At 40.9% G+C, this 13,003-nt stretch overlaps 1 protein-coding gene across 2 annotated transcripts in view; it reads right to left on the reverse strand.

Moving 5' to 3' along the window:
- Positions 1–2,171: 2,171 nt before the first annotated feature.
- The window catches only part of LHFPL6 (LHFPL tetraspan subfamily member 6), a 135,895-nt gene continuing 125,063 nt past the window's right edge, over positions 2,172–13,003 (reverse strand). For both annotated transcript variants that reach the window (XM_059838933.1, XM_059838932.1), the window contains exon 4: positions 2,172–3,263. In XM_059838933.1, the coding sequence (XP_059694916.1) occupies positions 3,145–3,263 (119 nt within the window). In that variant the 3' untranslated portion in view covers positions 2,172–3,144. The remainder of the gene's footprint in view (positions 3,264–13,003) is intronic.

Raw genomic sequence — 13,003 nt, forward strand, 5'->3', positions numbered from 1 at the left:
GGACTTTTTTCTGCATATATATAGCTCCTGTATTAGTTGGGAGTGGCCGATGAAACTTGCAGCTTCCAGAGTGTTTTTTGGAAGTGGACTAAGATCTGTGGGTGGTCTGGAACACAGGAAGTGTATAATCACCCAAAGAATGAGATTTTGCAATAAATTTCCAAATGTGTTTGCTGGGGGAAAACTGCTTAAGCAGTTCTAAAATGCAGCTTGATAAATTCATGAACAGGATTATGGAATACAGTTGCCAGCAATGGCAGGGGAAAATATCGGTGACCTAGGACTGTGTGCAAGCTTACCTCTTTTGTTTAGAGAAATGCAAGGCCAAGCTCCTCATCTTCAAGAATAAATAAATGGAAAATTAAACATGGTAAGTATTGTAAATATTTCATTGACACTCCAGACTGAGAAATAGAAAACAATCTTTTGCCAGTTCAGTTATTAGAGTTTGTAGCTGTGAGGCTTGATAACCATGATAATAAATGGTATTTATATTCTAGTGCAAAATGGATATCAGAACCAAAATGCACAAATATGGACAAACCTAATTAGGCTGTGATTGCTTTATTCATACCACAGCAGCTGAAGGCTATATGATAAACAGCTTCAAAGCAGGTGCAGCATATGTCATTGGCTTGATTATTAAAAATTGACATTTTATTCAAGCCCAAATTTCAAAAAGGAGATTTTATACAAATTCAGTCATGCTATAATGGTATTGCATTGCAACAAAACCCTAATTTTCTTCATGAAGTAATTGTATAGTTCCAGTTTGTCATGATCAATCAAGCCTGAACCCAAGCATAGGAAGAATCTAAAAAACAGTCAAAGTGCTCTTCACAATGCACAGTCCAGGATATAACCTTGCAGGAGTTAAATGTGGAATAGTAACACACATAATTATAGCCAGGTCACAGAAACTTTTTATAGCCAAGCACATTTTCAGTGGAAGGAAAGGCATGTTTCCACAGTAACACAGTGTACAAAGGCAGTATTTTTTGATTGAGATACACCTGCCAAAGATCTGACTGCAGTCAGGGGAGCCACAGTCAAAATTGTGTTTATATCTCCTTCAGTTTTAGTAAAGCAGCAATCCACAACTCTAACAGGTACATTTCATCCTTACTATGAGGTTGTACGGGGTGCTGCTGACCTCCCACAGGAGGTTTGGGTATGGTCCTGAGTGCTTGTAAGAAGGGATCAGCCTTAAAACCTGGAATCTGGAGGGAAGAGCTCCTGCTTCTGCTAGTGCTATGGGAAGACCATGCAGGGAGGCAAATCCCCCCAGCATGGTTGGTGCGCTCCTTAGCAGAAGTGCAGTCAGATGAGATGAGGCTATTAGGGGCTAATCTGGGAGTGTTAAGGTACAATTTTGTTTTCACTGCACAGCACCATAAAGCAAATAAACAGTGCTTAACCGATAATAAAACTCAATAAAATTCCATTGAGTGATATCAGGATTGATCACTGTAAGCTGACATTGCTATTTCCAAATTCCTCCAAAAACCTACCCAGTGCAATGTACAAAGCACTGGCATGATGCTAGATTTGCTCAGCCCTAAGTGTTAACCACCAGAATTGCAACTTAAACATAGATGGTAACCTAAATATACACAACAGAAATATAATACTGGGAAAGCAGGATGAGAAAAACAAATTTGAAAGGGAATAACATTATTTTAGTTATGATTAAATAAAACGGTTATGAACTTATTTATAAGTTCACACTGCTTTAAACAAAGAAAATAAAAGATTGATTTTAAAAAAAATTTTATGTACAGTGCCAATGTCCTGTGCAGAGAATGCTGCCTGGTAGGTATTTGATCAGTTATTGGTATTAAGGAAGTAAAGGCTTACTTCAGTTGGCTAAACTGGGATATACAGTTTTGTGTGAAATTTGGAGTCTGCAGCAGCCAAGACAAAATGGGGAAGGTCTTGCTGAAATCCTTCAGGACAGTTGACAGCAGCAGGCAAAAATGTGGAATATGCCAGAATGTCTCCTGTGGCCGTAGATGTCTATCCTGAGGCACTGTAACTGAACCCTAAATGTGTCTGTATTTTATGGGGTAAAAGGATACAGCAGGGTTATAAAAGTCATATTTCTGAGAATTTTTCCAGTGGAGATTTGGGAAGGAACAGTTTCATCTACTGGCACAACCATACATTGCAAATATTGATCAAGGAAAAATTTATTTACAGAGAGTTTTCAAATACAAACATAAAATAGCACATATTATATATATATTTTACAAAAATGAATATTGAAATAATAAACATGGTACAGCACAATACAACATCAATGAGCTAAACATAACAGCAACAGAAATCTATGTCTGGAAGAAGTTTGCTGTTAGTTGTACGTAACCAACAGAGCTCTACAGTACCGTGAGTGGAATTTCCAATGGACGGGAAAACGTCCATTTACTGCATTTCATAAAAAGTACTATAGTAAGGGTACATATGCCAAGTAATTATGTTGCATTTTGCAATAATGCTGAAAACACAGAGTCTTAATAAAAGTTATATAGGGCTGAATAAGCAGTGGATAAATGTTTGGGGAAGAAAAATGTGTAGAGATTATACAAAATACTGATAAAGTGGCTTATTGGTCCTTTTATTAAGTTTAATGTATAGATTAAAAAGTGTTGCAACACCAAGTCTTAAACCACCAGAGAGAAGTGGGAAAAAAAAAAAAAAGGAGAGAAAATAAAAAGGAAAAGAAAGAAGAATCGCACCAAAAAAAAAGTTTCCCCTCTACTTATTTTGTGCCATGGTCAACATCTGTGCGTGCGTGTGTGCTTTCGGGAGCGCCGCACTGAGGGGCTGCCAGGCGCTACCCCAGCACGTGGGCGCTGCCACCCCTCACCAGCCTGTCCAGTAATTGGTGCATGCAGAATTTCACCATTTGCCAAAGCAGAGTTTTCCTTGCTTCTATTTCTGTGGAGCAGACCCTGAGCAGGCTCGGGTGAGAGAGCCGGTCCCTGCCCAGCCCGGCCCGGTGGCTTCGCACCACCGTTCACCTCCCGGCCACCCCGGGGCCGCCCGCCCTCCTGCTCCTGAGGGAAAGCACTTGAAAATTCCTTGTCTGTCGCTGATGTCCAGCAGACCTGGGCGAGCCTGGCAGGCCCCCGGCCCGGGGCCGGCTCAGTAGGGGTATTGCTTCTGCTTCTTGCCCGAGAAGCAGGCCAGCCAGGTGCACACCAGCATGGCGGCCGCCGCGCCCCCGCCCGTGCAGTAGTAGGCCCAGCCGATGTGGCAGGTCCCTGCAAGGCAAACACAGGGACAAGGGTCAGCGTTACAAGGGGGGGAAGCGCCGCCACCACCACCCTCCCCTTCTGCCCGCCCAGGAAAACACTTTTCTGAGATTTCGGTCCCCTTGTGTGCCCACCTCCGACAGGGAACGCGGGGCGTACTTCAGGCTTTGCCACTGCAGCGGGGGAGTTGGAAGCCGGACGCGGCTGAGAACGCCTGGGTGACCATAACCCAGGGCATGGGGGACCTGCTCACATCCCCTCACACAGGCAGCGACCCTGACCATCCCCAAAGGTGTGCAGCATCAGGGGATCACCTGTATGGAGGCTGCTGTGGGAATGGAAGCACAAAGCCCGGAAATAAAAAAATAGACAAATTTCCCTACCCCTGCCTGAAGCCACAACCCATTACTGAAAAATTCACTGATCTTCTGTCTAATGAGGGTCAGAATATGGCTTTCAATCCATTTAAAGGCCTCAGCATCTTTATACAGTCAAACTCATCAACAGTAAATGGTGCTGGGGAATCCCAAAATGGACCATAAAGTGATTACTTCCCCTTCAGCACTGTGCCTGCAGTAGGGGAGGAGATCAGGAAAACAGCAGCTGCAGCAGAGAGGAAGCCTCTTTAGAGATCTCCAAAAGCAAGGAGATGGCTGTTGCTAATCCTCAGGATTTCAATCCATCTCAAAATCAATTTTCACTTGGGCTGCATCATCTTTGTCTTTTTTGAGTGCTTGGGACTTGTTAGCACTGAGGTTCTTTCTGTGTTGTTGACACCTCGGGTGATATCACCCTGCTTTGAGCAGTGAGTGCTCTCAGTAAGACACAAGCAGCAATGCAACACTTCTTTCCCAGCCTTCCCAAAAGCAGCAGAAACCATTCTTCCCTGCAGAGAACAGAAGGTATCAACAGAGTTTCCATCTAGAAATAGGTGTCATGATGGTATTCTGTCCCAATGGCATCCCCGAGGGCCAGGCTTGAGGTTCAGGAAATTATCAACTCAGCTAATCCTGCCTCAGGCACAAGAAACACAAAATGTCTATTCATCTTAACGTGTCCAAGGCATTCGCATGCCTCAAGGCAGACAGCACTGCCACCACTGACTGCAGGATATTGTCTGGCAGGCTTTGTAAAGAGACATTAGTGGGAGGCAACACTTATGCTCCTGGTCATTTTGAAGATCTCAGGCTGACACCACAGCATGAAGCATAATACTTGTTTCATTTTTTTTTTAATTCTTCATCACCCTCACAAATTTTTATTTAAAAAATGTCCAGTGAAACAAAGATCCTGATGTGACCAAGAGGACTTGAGGACTTGTGGCCTTGGCCTGAGCTCCCTAGCCTCACTCCTTAATGAGCTGGAGCAGACAGAGAGATTTACTTGGTTTGTGATCTAGCTGTGCTCCGTAGATAGCACCGTTCTTGCATTCCTTACAGAAGACTGCACAGAGAGTTTGACTTCCTGAAGAAAAGGCCATCAGAAACCCTGGAGAGCTGTCTAGTGCCTGGCAATGTCTCTCATGCTGACACTTGCCCAATCACTCAGCAGTCCATGGGGAAATCTGTCTCTGGGCCACCTATTGCTTTGGCTCTGTACATACCCTGTCCTTAGCTTCTACTGGGAATTTCAAAAACTGACTGAAGCCTACACCAGATGTTCAAACTCACTGGATTGCTTTGAAAATTATCCTGTTTATACCAGAGTAGGGTGTGCTACAGCATTTCTTGTGATGAGATGGACTCCATCTGATAGGTCTTTTTAAACTATGAAATATTCCAAAAACTATGAGAGAATTGTAGTTGCAGCTTGAAAAAGTACATTTTTCTCATCATGATGTTTCCAGGTAGAGAAAATGTCAAAATACTACTTCAAAAGAGCTTGAAGATTCACCTGGTGGCACTGCCCAAAGCTGTAACCTAAGCAGGACAGATTGAAGTAAATTTGACCTTTTTATATGGTGCGATTTCAACTTTTGTACCTCGGCAGTGGGAGAGAGTATATGTGTACATATGAAGAAGAAAGAACTGTTAAATCAGTTTTAGAGATGTGTTCAACAGATACAGCACACACATTCACTCTTGGCTGAAGAGACTAACATTTATTTCTCCATACCATGATCCATTCCCCAGGGAAAGGACCCAAAGGACCACTGCCCTACTTAATGCTCTGAGGCATGGCAGGCAGGCAGCCAGCCTCTTGATCTAACAAATGCAATGTAGTTCACAAGTGTGAGTTGGGTCAAGATGAGCAAATGAAAGAATGGGAGAGCAGGAGAATGGATGAAAGAGCCGGGAGCTTGACCTTAGAGCAATAATAACACGGCAATAAACCTGGCCATTATTTCCAGCCCATGTCAAGAGCAATGGGAGGCCTTGGAAAGAACAGCTTGATCTGTACTCAGATGATGCTGAGCAGAACAGAATTTCAAGCTCTTGTGCTGAAAAAGAGCCTGCAGCAGGGCAGGTGCCTGAGGGTATAGGACTTAGCTATACTTTTCATTGCAAGTATAGTTAAGGATAGGTAAAGGACCAGAGATAAAGATACCCATTGCAATGAATGCCTATATTGCAAAATGAAACAATGACAGGCATTTTATTACTATATTACACAAGGAGGAAAACACTGTAGAGTAATTGTTTCTGCTTTGGTGTTCTCTTTTTACCACATGTATAACCTATTTTAGTCTACTGCATCCTAAAGAAAGATTGTTGGTTATCAATAATTAGGTTGCAGTTTTTGTAAAATGACTTCTGCTTCACGTTGATATAAAGCACTCATTTAAAAAGGAACAGAAAGCTTTATAAAAAGCAGAGTTGAGAAGCTATTACTGTACTGACACCAGCAGGACTAGTTGTGTTTCAGGGGTAAGCAAATGTTGAAGAGATTTGCAGAACTGTGGCTTAAATTCAACCATCAAATAGAGCAGTTTGCATTCATTGAGCCTGTCATATAAAAGATTAGAAATCCAGTACTGCAGTTTCCCTTTTTTTTTAATGTCAAAGTTCTAAAATGAGAAGCAACACTACCTAAGTGCTTGATAGAATTAAAGTAGTTGTTGAAACCATGTCAATTTTCACACACACAAAAAGGCACAAAAGCTTTGTTGTTTCTCTGAAATATGCATTGGAATACACACACACACACACACACACACACACACACACACACACATATATATATATATATATATATATATATATATATATACACACATGGGTAGAGGAGTCCCCATCCATTGAGGGTGTGAAGGCGTGAGCAACAATGTGCACATGTTCTTGCTCCTAAGATGGGCTGATCTGAGTTTGTACCAAAGTAAATTCCCAGCAGCTGAAGTGCTCTTCTAGCTGATAGAGATGACAAGCATCACAGCAGCTTGCTTCTCTGCACAGAACTGGTGTTACTTTTAACAAATCAGGCTTCACCTGACAGGTCAGTATTGAGGGAGAAGCTGCGGCTTCAGCACTTCTGCATTTTGTTAAATCTATATATACATATATAAATATTTTTTTTTAAAGAGAGCATAAATAATTTGAGCTCTTGGTTGTTCAGTGAAGCAGGACTCTCCAAGCTGGCTCAGATAAGTTTGTAGCCAGCCATTAAGAACTTTGTTTCCACCTTTGTTTTACTGGGATTGGCAGCAAGAGAGTGTCAGGATGAGCACTGAAATAACAGTATAATGGAGCTTGCAGCTAGAGGCATGGATGGCCATTTTCCAAGCAAATAAAGGAATGAAAGACTGGAAACATTCCACTCTTTCTTAAGAGGATTGAGAAAAATCATGGTCCCTGAGGACAGAGGACAAAACATTAGGGAGAGCAAGGACACTATCAAAAGGAGATTTACAGAAAAGAGTCCCATGGAATATAAGACAGTATTACTAAACCAAAAGAAATCAGTAAATGTGGAAAGGTAGTTTTGCAGTGATGAATGGGCTTATGAAAAAGCACTTCCATGTCTTTTCCTGATTTCTAATGTGATCCTCAAGGCCAGGAGATGCATCCCCTTGCTTCCCTCCTCCTCTTGAATATATTGGCAAATAAAGATTAAGATAAACTTGGGAGTGAGTAAAATTTGGCAACAGAAAATATGTAGATACTTGATCTACCATGGAGCTGTGCCAGGATTCAGTTGCCAAAACATAATTTTACCAGGATTTCTATTCATGATGTCTTATAAATAATTATCACATATAGTTATCAGGGTCTTGGAAATAACATATGGTTTCATCTAAAATACCCAATAATTGCCACTTATGAAAAAATATCCTGAATATGAAAGTGTCTTGGATGCAAACCTGTTAATTGCAAGACTTGGTATCTTAAATATTTGTACCTTTTTTGCTGTTAATTTTAAGACTATCCTGGACTCACAGTCTGGAGTATTTGGCAAACTCTAATCAATTAACCTTAAGTACAGCCTATTTTCGAAGTTGAAGGAGAAAAGAGTTCAGAATTAGCCAGACTGTAGAGAACAAATTATATACCTTCAAAAATAAAACCTACAATTCCTACTTCCAAGAAGTTGTGCAGGAATTATAATTAACAGATTTACATGAGAGTACAGTACTACAGAGAATGTGAATTCACAAAATCAATCAGGGTGTTGGAAAAGTAGTCAGAAAAAAAAAATAAAAGTGTGATGCTAAGGAATATACTGGGATTTGGAAATATGAAAGACATAAATGAATGTAAAAGATAATCAGCTAATTAATAAGAAGTTAAACCTATTTTGAAACAAAGCCAAGATAAATTAAATAGCTGAAGATCTTTTCTTGACATAGTAACAATGCAAAACTGTCATGTGAAATCAGCTGCAAAAGCAGAAAAAGAAGTTGAAACTTGGAATGCGTCCAGAAAGAATTAAAGTAGTCATGTGAAACAAAGAAAGAACACTATATAAGGTAAAACTGCAGCCCAGCAAACAGCCTGATACAAAATAATTAATTCGGTGGAGCTGGTGACTTTTTCTGTTGCATATATGGCCTTCTCAATGGATTTATCTTTTTAAAAAATATATGATTTTTTAATGCATGTATATTTTTTTCGAGCTATTTTGATTACTTACAATTGGTCTCTAACTAAATGCATAACTTTTCATCAAGTTCTGAAGGGTAAAAAAGTGAGGAAAAAAATGCCAAATTGAAATTCTTTAGTCTTGCTGTATGCAGACACTCATTTATATGATTAAATCCTCCTTTCTTTAGAGTATCACATAATTTTGTTTAATCAAACCTCAAATTTGCTGTAGGTGTGCATTTATCACGGAGCAATGAAGGAGAAACCAACACCCAGTGTCAATTACAATGCTCAAATTCCCAGGAGGAAACAGCTTATGTGCTGCTAATGAGGAGCTTTCTCAGACTCCTGCAAGAAGTCAGCAGAAGCTCACCTACTGCAGAAGTGAAATCAATTTCCCCTCTCTTTGCACAATGCTGAGATTCTCACTGGACTAGTACCCCAGACTCCCTTCACAGACTATGAAGAAGAAAAATCACTTGTGTTGTATTTCCTCTTAAAGTAAACAGTAAGGTACAGCAGATAAACCCTGCTCTGGTAGCTCCTATTTTTCTGCATTTTAACTGGGAAGGGATTCCAAACAAGCAGCTCAGTTGCACTTTTTGAATAATAAAGAATACCAAATAGTTGCTCCAGGTGGTCTGAGTCCCTTTCTGGATGCCGCTTGTTATGTCTACTGACTGCAGAAGGTTCTTGCATGACCATGGCAAATTGTGGCAACAAAGGTATGTGCCCTAGCATAGAATGATAGAATGGACAGGGCTGGAAGGGACCTTAAAGATCATCTAGTTCCACCCCCTTTGTCATGAGCAGGGACACCTTCCACTAGACCAGGGTGCTCAGATCATCCAACCTGGCCTTGAATGCTGCTTCTACTTCTATGGGGCTTCTACAACTTCTCTGGGCAACCTGTTCCTCACCAGTAAAGAATTTCTTCCTAATAGCTAAACCTAATGTTTCAGTTTGAAGTGATTCCTCCTTGACCTGCCACTACATGCTCTTGTACATAGTTTCTCCTTATGTTAGATAGAATATATATGGACCTTGATATAGTCACCAAAAGCTTACAAAGATTTAAGAATGGAAGCTGTTTGGGTCGCACTGAAGAGGAAATGTTTCTTGATGGAATTCTTCCTTTACTAGCAGGTAGTTTACTCAGTCATTTATCTAAGAACTCAGCAGCAGCAGCTCAAGTATTCTTGCAAAGGTTGTGCTCAGTCCCAGTCAAAAAATGAATGTGTGAAATCTCCGTGCTGTTTGCAGAGGATCTGCAAACAAGAAAAATGCCTTTTTCAGATAAATTGCTTATAGAAAAACACCTTTGAATGTTTTGCCTTTAATAGGACTCTCACAAATTGTCCTCCCTTCTAAATCCTTTTCTTGATTCTTTGGCACTCAACGTCAACACTCAACCAGATGCTGAAATGATGCTACCTAAGACAAATTAAATAGTTGACAAAGCCTTTTTTACATCCACACTGCTTTCTGCTTTCTTTTTATGCTGTTTCAGTAACTTCACTGTTTGCTTGGAAAGTGCTTTAAAGATCATTTATTCTAACATTTCCACAGCAAAAGTAATCATCAAGTCAACAGTTTTCTTTAAGGTATTTCAAGGTATTTTCTTTAAGGTATTTCTTTCAAGGTATTTCAAAGTTCCCCTTTGCCTATAAAAGTGGCAAAGGGGAACTTTAATAATAATGATTTTTTGAAACAAATATCCATCACAAGAGAAATTCCTGAGAGCTTTTGAGGCCAATCCAGCTGCTTGTTTAGTTCAGGATGGGAGCCAGGCTTTTAAGTTTCTCTCTAGACAGTGACTTTAGCCAGGTGTGCCCTTTCACAGCAGTCCACAGACAGATGGGATGTCACAGATGGCAAGCAAAGGTGTGTGTTTGGAGCTATCTGTTTTGGTTGCTGCTGCAGCTGGACCCCCAGGTCAAGGATGTCTCTGACTGTGAAGGAAGAGATAGAGCTATTGTATTTTGTCAAAGAAAGAAAGTAAATATATCTGCCAAGTAGTTGAAAAAAGTTGTGTTAAAAAATGGAGTTCATCTTAAATTTCATGTCTTCACTCTCCCTGGCTAATAAGTACCTAGCATCACTTCATTCTTCTGGTGGTTGGGAAGTGGCAGCAGGTGGCTCGTGATGACATGAATCATCTATGTTTCAATAAGTGAATCTTACTCTAGATAAACATTTTGCTGTTTGGGTTCTTAGGTATTGGTCTTGTAGTGCTGTTTCACCAGATGCCAGCTGAGGCTCAGTTTTGTGAGTTAAGTTGAGCATGCCCTGACCTCTCTGGGACTTTCTGTGGAACTTGGCTGCCTCTGCACCCATCACACAGAAATCAGCATGTGAAACTGAGCAGTTTACACATGCACACTCAGGGAAATCAATGGACCAAAATGAATCTTCACATTGATTTTCAGACTTTCAAAACCAATACAAATGTGTTCACACGTGTACACTCACATTGCCCCTTTAAAAGAGGCATGCAAGTTCAGAAGATTTCTTCACACAGCTTAAATACGCAGAATGTGGAAGCTTTTGCAAATGTCTAGTGCAGTCTTCACTTTTGTGCATACTCTCACCTTAATGCAGAGTCCCTTACTTTAATGAATTTCCTGATAAAACACTTCTTTTCCATCTGTTTTTCTTGTGTATTACATTTAGAAATGAAAACAAAATAGTATTAGTGCCTCTAGCTCAGCAAAATTGAATGTGTGCTATATGATATGCCATAATGACAGTTACTTTTGGGAAATTGCCTGCTAATTCCTTTTGCAGACCCAGGGATTTCGTACATCTGGCTCGCTTTTACACCCTTCAGTCAGCAGCTCCATCCTGCTGTGCCACGTCACTGCTGCCCTGAATGGGCCCACAGGCAAGTCCAGGGTGTGAATAATGCAACATAACAGTAAAAGTTTGCATGGTGACAAGAAATTAGGGTGATTTTGATCCACCCTCAGTGAAAGGCAGTCCCTTTGAGCAGCTCCTACTCCAGGCTCCACCTCAGGCACTATTAGCCTGCTGCCAAACCAGAGTACAGACTTTGACTCAATCAAAGAGCAAGCAACTGTGCTGCTTTAAAACATAAACATCTCTTTTTTTTTCTTGCCCCCATTTGTGTGTATTTCCCTATTTCTAGGAGTTAACCCCCTAAAACAGTGGTAGAAGATTTCTCCTGCTCATAATCTAGTGTTCCAGTGAGAAATCTGCTCCACGTGTGACCTGTGATCCAGATGGGATGCTGCAATAGGGAGTGGGCCTTTATAGAGGTCATGCTGACTGCTGGAAATCTGGGAACTACAAGCAGAGCAACACAGCACAAACCTATCATGGCCTTGACCTCTCAACAATATTTGCAAGAGGTCATTTGTCAAAGGCCTAATCTATCAGTGGGCTCCTTTTCATGATGACAAAACCATACTTCTAGAGAAGGGCAGGGAGCAAGCCCCTTTACAGGACCATCAGCCTCTTTATAGAGGTCTTTATGGTGTCTGCTTATGGAGGTTATTCCCCATCCCCCTTTGCAAAACAGCTCATCTATTGAATGTAATTTAATCAACAAATTGAGTTTTCCTTGGCAGGATACCTTCATTTGAAGAATAACTCCTCTTTGTTAGAGATAGAGCTATACAACCACTTTTATTTGATTGAAAAAAAAAAAATAGCCCAATTAAACACATAAATGTTTAAGTGAATCCTTTGGACATAGTTCACTTAATAAAAATCAAATAAATATCAGTTTTTAAAGAGAGCAGTAAACCGCTAGGTATTTTACACTGTCAGCTCAGGTTTTCTAGAAAAGAATACTCAAATCCACTTAAATTAAAGGCATTAATTAAAAGTTATTTTTCCTGCAGCCTTTTTAAATACTACTTTGAAATCTACACAGAAATGTGTGGCAGGGGTGGAGGGAGGGGTCCCCTCATCACAATATGGGCCATCTCAGCACTATTTGGAGTGCCTATTAGTCTAATGCCTTTTCAGAGTGCCTGAAGACATGGCATTTCTTATCTAGCACACCCACTAAAGATTAGCCTTTTTTTTCCTGGGTTCTTAGCATTGCTATTTATTTATTTATTCTCTCTAGTTATGAGCATGTTATGGGGGCAGGAGTTTGTCATGTTTTTGTTAAGCAAAAGTTTTCATTTAATTATGTATTCTAGTATATTTCTGGTTGACATTACATATCACAGTGCACAGTTCAGCTGCTTCTCAAGAGAGTTTTTGCATTCCCTCAACTGTACTTTCCTCTTCTTCTTCATCATCCTACAATATAGATTTCAGCTCCTGGCTTTTACTTTCTACCTTCAACCTCAACCATTTTCCCCCCTGACTTTTTCTAAGTCCAGAACAAGCATCAGTGCTGAACCCCCAACTTTGCTGGGTCTGTGGTCAAGCCTGTTGAGCTCTGACCTTCTCCCAACTGCACACACATGTTCCCTGCAGCCCAGGCTGCAGCACTTGCTCTGCCCTCCTGGAAAAGGAGGTTGCATGCTGTCTGCTGATCAGCTTCCTATGAACACATCTTCTTTGACAGCAACCATGAGCTGAATTATCCTCTCTGTGTCATCCTCACTGGCACCCACAGCAGCAGGGGGTGCAGGACCAGCACTCCCATCATCAACTTTTCTCCCATTAGCAAACAGTGCAGGGCTCACAGCAGCTCAGGTTTTCTGAGAGTGGATTTTGAATGCAGCATGGTTCTTCAGACAACCCATTTCA

This window comes from Haemorhous mexicanus, chromosome 2 (genome assembly GCF_027477595.1).
Source record: "Haemorhous mexicanus isolate bHaeMex1 chromosome 2, bHaeMex1.pri, whole genome shotgun sequence".
In the NCBI taxonomy this organism is placed as follows: Eukaryota; Metazoa; Chordata; class Aves; order Passeriformes; family Fringillidae; genus Haemorhous; species Haemorhous mexicanus.